Source organism: Zootoca vivipara, chromosome 11 (assembly GCF_965207765.1).
Source record: "Zootoca vivipara chromosome 11, rZooViv2.hap1.1, whole genome shotgun sequence".
In the NCBI taxonomy this organism is placed as follows: domain Eukaryota; kingdom Metazoa; phylum Chordata; class Lepidosauria; order Squamata; family Lacertidae; genus Zootoca; species Zootoca vivipara.
In genome coordinates this window covers 25,187,404-25,195,628 of record NC_142594.1, presented here as the reverse complement: position 1 = coordinate 25,195,628, position 8,225 = coordinate 25,187,404, and the positions used below count along the sequence as shown (strand labels likewise).

General features: G+C 45.5%; 1 protein-coding gene across 1 annotated transcript; it reads right to left on the bottom strand.

The window, feature by feature from the left end:
- Positions 1-1,140: 1,140 nt before the first annotated feature.
- On the bottom strand, positions 1,141-6,742 carry LOC148684234 (uncharacterized). The gene is made up of 8 exons (XM_088654234.1): positions 6,705-6,742; positions 5,774-5,885; positions 5,476-5,565; positions 4,990-5,069; positions 3,756-3,861; positions 3,181-3,276; positions 1,457-1,567; positions 1,141-1,203 (listed from the first exon to the last, which is right to left on the bottom strand). The coding sequence occupies exons 1-8, from the start codon at positions 6,740-6,742 to the stop codon at positions 1,141-1,143; spliced, it is 696 nt and encodes a 231-aa protein (XP_088510360.1).
- Between the last annotated feature and the right edge of the window lie 1,483 nt (positions 6,743-8,225).

Here is an 8,225-nt window from a genome sequence, read left to right as displayed (position 1 = left end):
GCAAACGAGAGTGCGGATGCAGTCTCAGAGTGAAAACTAAACAGCAGACATAAAATTGCAGCAATAATGACATCTAGTGGTGGGGAAATGTATACAAATTGCACACACACACAAAATGACCAGTTGGCATCTTGAGCCATCAGTAGCACTGCTTATTTGATACATAAAGTAAGGTGGACTTTTAACCAACTGGAAGTTGGTTAAACCAGCCAAGTTCATGTTGAACTAATTTAAGAATTCAAGAGGCTGCTTAAACTGCTTCATTGGATCTGCACAAATTCTAAGAAGAACATAAGAAAGAGCTTTGAACAAGGGCGTACCCACCATGCGGCAAGTTAGGGCAGCTGCCCTACTCTAGAAGCAGGGCTGGTGGGCAGAGGCGGAGCACAGCCCGGCGGAGCGCGAGTTCGCCGCACCGCGCCGCACCCTCCCTCCAGCTCCCCGGCGCGCCCTCAGGCAAGGCCAAGCGCGGCGGGGAACCAGGGAGCGCGGCGCGGTGGGCGGGAACGCCGAACTCGCGCTCCGCTGGGCTGGGCTCCGCCTCCGCCCACCAGCCCTGCTGCTAGAGAGGGGCACAGCCCGGCGGAGCGCGAGTTCGCCGTTCCCGCCCGCCGCGCTGCGCCCTCCCTCCAGCTCCCCGCCGCGCCCTCTGGCAAGGCCAAGCGCGGCGGGGAACCAGAGAGCGCGGCGCGGCGGGCGGGAACGCTGAACTCGCGCTCCGCTGGGCTGGGCTCCGCCTCCGCCCACCAGCCCTGCTTCTAGGGAGGGGCACAGCCCGGCGGAGCGCGAGTTCGCTGTTCCCGCCCACTTTGTGGCCCCTCCCCTTCCGTGCCTTGGCCCCTCCCCTTGCCCCCCCCTAGTTTTGATCCTGGGTACGCCCATGGCTTTGAAACCTATATATTTTGTATGCTTTGCCTGAAAGGCAGGCTAAAACAATCTTAAAACAAACCATCTTCAATCCCCAATATAGGCTCTAAATAATTGTCCATATTTGTACATCACTATCTGTACATAAAAGCATATATGTATACAGTTTGCAGAGGTGGAAATGGACTTGATCTGCCTACACAGCGCTGGGCCCAGGAAATCCAGTTGGCTCCTCTATGTGGGATCAAGAAAGGAAGAGACAACATGAAGAGCCTATTTCTGCTTGATCTTGCTGCTCCTCCATAATCGGCACAGATGCTCCCGCAATTCATGAAGCTGGAGAGATGGATAAAATCCCACAGTCAGAGCCATCAAAATGAGCTTCTTTCATTACTTCTCACCTCCCAGATCCACTAAGGAATTCAACTTCTTGCCCCCTTTATTCTTAAAGCCCCACAAGGCCATCTTCAGGAAGGAGAAGCTCCAGTGGAGATCGGGAGGAAATGTTCTCTGGTCCTCCTCCTTGCCTCCCATCCCAGGGTTCTGCGGACTTCTAACGCCAAGCTCCGCTCACATGTTGAATACTCACATCGTAATGCAGGCCGAGACTGTAATAGGCTTCCAAGCAAATATAATTGGTGGCTTTGATGGCCTGGGCCTTCTCTAGCCGGTCTGAAGACCTCATGTACTGTTGGAAGTGCTGAGGAAGGAAAAAGCAGCTCAGAATCATTGCGCAGGCCAAAGAAATCTCACAAGTCCATTATCGCGCTTCTTGGGAGCTGTGCCCCTGGGTCTGATTTTAAAGAACTCTACATGGGCTTTGTTTTCCAGAAAAGGCAGCAATTCTGCGGACATTCTGGGGAACAGTTAAACTGGCTCAAAACATACTGAGCATGCTGAATGTATTTTGTAAGAGGTCTAGTCAGTGCTTTTTTTCTGGGGATACACAGGGGTACACATACCCCTAAACATTTTGTGAATCTAAGTTTGACCTCATTGAGGGGCAGTATTTCAATATGAGTAGGAGAAAATGAGATGTGATGATTGATTGGGCAAAAGATGTAGGGCACAATATGATGATAGAAGATTGGGAAAGGTTGTGGAAGAAGAATATGGAATTTACCGCATGTAATGCATTGAAAGAGAATATGATGAAGATGGTGTATAGGTGGTATCTTACACCAGTAAAGTTAGCTAAGATTTATCATAAACAAGATAATAAATGTTGGAAATGTAAGAATGTGGAAGGAACCTTTTACCATATGTGGTGGACATGCCTCCAAGTAAAGAGCTTCTGGGACAAGATTTATAATTAACTAAAGAAAGTGTTGAAAAACACGTTTGTTAAGAAATCAGAAGCTTTTTTACTTGGGATAATTAGAGAGGAATTGCCCAAGAAAGATATTACGGTTTTTCTGTATGCCACAGCAGCAGCAAGATTAGTACTAGCAAAGAATTGGAAATCTGAAGATGTACCAACGGTGGACAACTGGCAGTTGAAGCTGATAGAATTTATGGAACTGTCCGAGCTGATTGGGAGACTCCGGGACCAGGGGGAAGAATCGGTGGAAGAAGATTGGAAGAAAGTTAAAGTTTATTTAGAAAAGAATTGCAAGATTAGTAGTTTTTATTAAAAGATTTGGAAGTATAAATAGGTTGCAGAAGTGTATTAGTTGAGTTATTATCATATACTAAGATTTAGTTAAGTGTTGCCATTGTATTGTGTTTTAAAATTAAACTAGAATAGAATTGTATTTTGAGATGAGTATAAGAGATTTTCAATATTGATAAGCCATTAAGAGTATTAACAGGTTTACATAATTATTAAAAAGACTGGAATTAAGATAGGGAAAGTACTAAGGAAGTAATATAATGAAACATAGTGGGGAAGGAATGGAGGAAGTCATGATAGAAGATTGATTTGTTATTTTTTATTGTAGTGTTTGGTTGTGTATCATTTGTGTGTTTTTCTGTGTTGTATGTTTTGTTTTATAAAACCAATAAATATATATATAAAGAGGAGAGAGAGAGAGTACCCTGTTTAGCTTTGGGTCTAGTCATCCAGCCAGAGAGACACAGCCCCATAGGGAACAATCCCACTAATGAAATATGCCCCCAGTGGTAAGAGCTCCCTGCCAGTCCAGGGACATTCTCGGGTTTACATAAGCTGTCGCAGTTTCTGATTTGATCCTGGGATGTCCTGCTTTTCCTTAGGAAGTCCCTGTTTTCATTGGGGAAATGTTGGAGGGTATGCTGTCGTGTCCATCAGCAAACAACACTTGAAAGAAATAGAGACTCACATTCAACACTCACCTCCAAGATCTTCAAAAGGTGGTGCATTGTGGGGGCCTCTGAAAGTAGCCCCTTGAGCATTGCACCCAGGGCTTCAGAGGCTCCTCTGCAAAGGGCCTGCAAGGAACAGAAAGCAACCAACGTCATTGCTATGTAGCCACTCTCCATCCCCCAACAGAGCAGGTAGAAAAGGGAGCTATGCAGAGCCCTTTCGCTTAGACCAGGCACCCCCAAACTTCGGCCCTCCAGATGTTTTGGACTACAATTCCCATCTTCCCTGACCACTGGTCCTGTTAGCTAAGGATCATGGGAGTTGTAGGCCAAAACATCTGGAGGGCCGCAGTTTGGGGATGCCTGGCTTAGACTGTCTAAGGCAGTTCCTCCTTCGGGAAGGGGATCCATGCGCAGAGAGTGCAAAGGTGGATTTGTTGTCATGATGCCTCCCCTCCCCCTGCTTTATCTGAAATGCAGAAGTCTGTGCATTGCTCAAGATGAAATGTGCCTTAGTGGTTCAGCTCAGAAACAAGGGATTGGTGACCACAGACACAGCAGGTGTTTTTTTTTTTTAAGACTGTTGAAGTTCAGTAAGAATTTACCTTGTCGCAAACCGCTTCACTTTCTGTGCTCTTTATAATGAGGCGTGACAGAGTGACTTGAAGCAGCTTCGCCTCTAGTTTCTCTGGGAGTGGAGGGCTGCTTCTGCTGTGATGGAGGAGGAAAAACCAGGATTCTATTACGTGATAGAGGGAATATTCGTCAGATTTACCGTAGCTGAAGTTGAGTCTGGAGCTGGCTCTATCATCCAGCCCAAAAGAAGGTATCCCTGAGAACCAGAGGGGGAAAGATACGGTATCTACATTTGGGTGACATTTCAGAGGAATTGGTACAATTTACTCCCAAAAGGAAAAAGAAAACCTCAAGGTGTTTGTTGGTTTCTGTACCTGTTTATAACTATAAAAAACAAGGTTGCAGTTCCCATGGCAGGAGGAGTCGGCCCACAGCCTCCCAGCCCAGCCAGACTTCCTTGCATCTGTGGTATTTGAGAAAGCTCAGGTGGACTGGGAAGCTTCTAGGAGTTTTGTCTAGTCAGCCTCGGAGGCAGGACTTTATTTGAAGTGGATAATAAAGGGGGGAAACATCTCTGCTATCATTTAAGTTAAGTAAGGGCAGTCAACAATCCTTGTAAGTTCAGGGGGAAGGATCCTTACCCACCCTTTTAAAAAGAAGTAGCAGAAAAATCTCACCCCACATGCATGCGGGATGATGAATCTGCAAAAATGTGACCGATTTTTTTGCCACACCGTTTGTCAAAACAACTGATGCACCCATAATGTAGGAACCTATAGGAAAGTTGCTCTTGGGAAGAGGCTTGCTGGATCCAAACTCTGCCAAGGGGATGGAAACTTGCAAGCATAGTTGCTCTAATGGCAAAGGCTTCCCCATTGATGATGAAAGGAGAAGAGAATGGGGTCATCCGAATATCATTTTCCTAGGCTGCAAGGCAAGCACATTTATAGCACAGTCTATTTGAAGCACATGTCTACTTCGAAACAGGGCAATTCCCCCAAGCCTGCCTGAGGCCAGCTTCTCTAAAAGACCTGTGGAGGGTTGTTAGGAGAGTCAAAAGCTCTTCCCAGAACCTCCTCGGAGCCAATAATCCTCCGTTCCTTGCTCACCCACTTATTGATTTGCCAGGGTTTGTGTCTAGTGAAGCACAATCTCTTTCTTTGTGGTGCATTTGCTCACTCCAGTCCTTTTCCTTTGCTTCTGACTGCTCTGTGGCGTGGGGGAAAATATCTCCTGTTCCACCAGTCTCCTACCACAACTTACCTCAGATTTGTGATTGCATTCATGCAGCTGGTAAACAGGAAAAAGGCGAGGGGATGGTCTTTGTATCGCTCCATCAGGCCCTTGAAGAGATTTGGGGGGGGGCAGAAAAAGTGGAAATCAGCTGCATGTGATTCCTCTCAGCTCCCTAGAGTAGTTTACTCATAACTTCACCACCAACTGACTTTGAGCTGTTTTCTTGATATTGGACCTGCAAGCAAGAAATGCAACTCCACAAAACCCATGTCTGTTCAGTATCAATGTGAAGGTGTTTCCATGTGCAGAAGAGGCCACATATCCCATGTAGACCTCTCCACAGAGAGAGGTTCTAGACATGCAGGTCCTCCATTTCCATTTCCATTTCTCTGCCGTGTACAAGCCTTACCTACCACCAGAATATCTTGCAGAAAATCCACTGCTAAGATCTCTCCCATCCACCCTGTGGGGGATACCTTCTCAAAGTACTTCTCAAAGTACTACCTCACTCACCACTATCTTCTTAGCAAGTTCCTCCTTTGCCATGATGGGCTTCCTTTCTGCGTCTATTGCTGCTAAGAAATTGATGACCATGCCGATCCCCTGGAAATTATAAAAGGCAAGGAGCCATTAAAGTGATGGGAAGAGATCTTTGAAGGCTTGCCTGAAACAGCCCAGGTGCCTCCTCACACTGGAGATGGAAGCCAACATAAATGGCACCCTCCACGCCCATTAGCACCTAGTAGGAAGCTCCGGATTCGTACGGGGAATTTGTTTCACTGTGTTGGCAGCCAGGTGGGGATGACTGTACCCTTTCGCCACGGTCTTCCCATATTTCCAGGGAAGGAATTGGTCCCCCTTCCACTGGAGTCTGTGGGGTGACTTTGCTGTTCTTTTTCAATAAGGATTGCAGTCGTTGGAGCCTAGAGCAAAATGAGGAAGTAGGTGAGAAATGGGACTCGCAGACTCCTCGCCTGTTACATGCCTGCAGTGCCCCTGAGCCACTTCAAGGTTCAAGATGAGACATGAATTCCCACTTGTCACTGGTAGCTATTTGCATCTTCTTGATCTTATCTGGGAAGGATAGATCTCATTTACACGGAAGGGAGTGTTTTCCTCACACCCAGAGGCAGGGGCTAAAAGGGGCAGGCAGCTGCTGTGTTTAAAATGGTCCTGACTGAGAAAGCCAATCTTAGCTAGGGAAGAAAGAGCCCCCTACCTCCTGTGAGGGGCTGGCATAAACCATCACAAACGATGAGACAAGCACAATGTAGAAGCTGTGGGAGAAAAGTCCTACTTACATGTTCGTTGATATTATTCTTCCTTTTTGAGCAATTTCATTAAATATGAGCAGGTGGCTGGCTAGCTTCCAGGAAGCAGGTCCAGCAATGCTCTAAGGCTTGCCTGTCCAGTGAGTTAGCAGGGGGTGACGTCACAGTGGAGGTCATCTCACAATGGCCTTAGCAGCCTGATATTGGAAGCCTTGGGCTCGCTCATTCCTAAGTAGCAAACAGAACTAGTGAAAGTTTAATGAAGCAACCATTGCGGGAGATTTTGCAGTCAGACCTAACGATGTGTGTCTATGTTAGTTAGTTAGTAAATGAAGGGGTTAAGGCCCACAAAGCTGTGAATTGCTAGAGAAGGCTCGGCTAGGTCACGCCACCTCACCTTCAGGGAGGGAGGAAGTAAGCCTTGTTTCCTGTTCCTTTCTCTCCCTCTACACTTTGAACCATGTAACTGACCAGACACATGAGGCTGGCGTTTTGTGCCCAGACTCCATGTTTGAAGATATTTTTTGTAGTTTGTGCTCAAAAAACGTTTTACCTGTTTCTGATGTGGCGTTGAATGATGCATCAGTAAGACCTCTGATTACTGTAAATAAAGCATTTGAACTTACTTCAGTTTGTGGTCTATTCACTGTGAGAGGGGTAGAGGTGGTGGAGCACATTGTGAATGCTTAATACTGGGATATTGACAGATCTAACAACCGGTATTTTCCCACTTTGCAAACACTGCACATATTTCAGCTTTAAACTCTGCTTGGGGGCTCTTTTGGCTACAGAGTGAGTCAAGTCCAGTACTTTTTGAATTCAGGCAGTCAACCATATTTTATTTCGTAGTTTCCCCACATATGGGCGACTTCCGGATTAATTGGCATTCCCCAGTTATTTCCCAACAGCTGTGCCATCTAGTGGCCATAGAGATTACTTCCAGCAAGCTCAACGCAATGCATATGAGATTCAGTTTATCTTCACAATGCCCCTTTGAGATAAGATAAGATTAGATGTGGCGAAGGGCCACCACAGCTCAATGACAGAACTTCTGCTTGCAGGGGGGAAACTCCAGGTTGAATTGCTGGCAACTCCAGGCAGGACTGGGAATGTCTCCAGACTGAAACCTTGGAGAGCTGCAGCCAGTCCATATAAATAGTACTGAGGAAGATGGACCAATGGTTTGACTTGGTATAAGATTCCTATGTTCCTATGAGGGATGATAACGTTCCCAGGGCCAACCAGCAGGTTTCATGAATGAACCATTTTCTTGTTGGATTAAAAAAAAAATGCAGTGCAAAAGCATATTTTACCAATGAGTATTCTGACCACTAATGTGAAAACCCATATTAAGGCAATATATTAAACCAATCAAAAATCACAAAATAGTATGCAAGTTTTGAGTTCTCCAGAATTCTCCATCAGTTTCATCATTTTATGTGGGGGAAGGGATTGATGCCATTCATCTGGCTGGCAGGCCTTTTGAAGCTAATGGTCTCCCCTGGTTTGTTTATTTATTGAATTGAACTGCGGATAATGGCAAAGGCAACAATATATGGAAATTGTGAAGAATGAGCTCATGAGACAAGTGCCTCACTTACTGAACTACTCAGTAACACCCTTCCTGACAGCACATGAGAGTTTCTTGCAACTTTTCTGGGAAAAGATTGGAAAAGGGGGAGGTGGAAATTTGAATTTTTTTAAAAAAAGTATTGATAAACATGGTTGACAGGAAATGAGATTGGAAGTTGACTTAGGTGTGAATTAAGGATTGTATAATAAATAATTATGGATTGATATCCTAATACATAGACACAGTGAAGAAATTTGGATTGAATGCTTCTTAATACAGTATTGGAGGTAATGTGATGCTGGACTAGACAACTGTTGAAACAAAATAAAAAACATTCCTTCCAGTAGCACTAAGTGACCAACTAAGTTTGTCATTGGTATGAGCTTTTGTGTGCATGCACACTTCTTCAGATACACTGA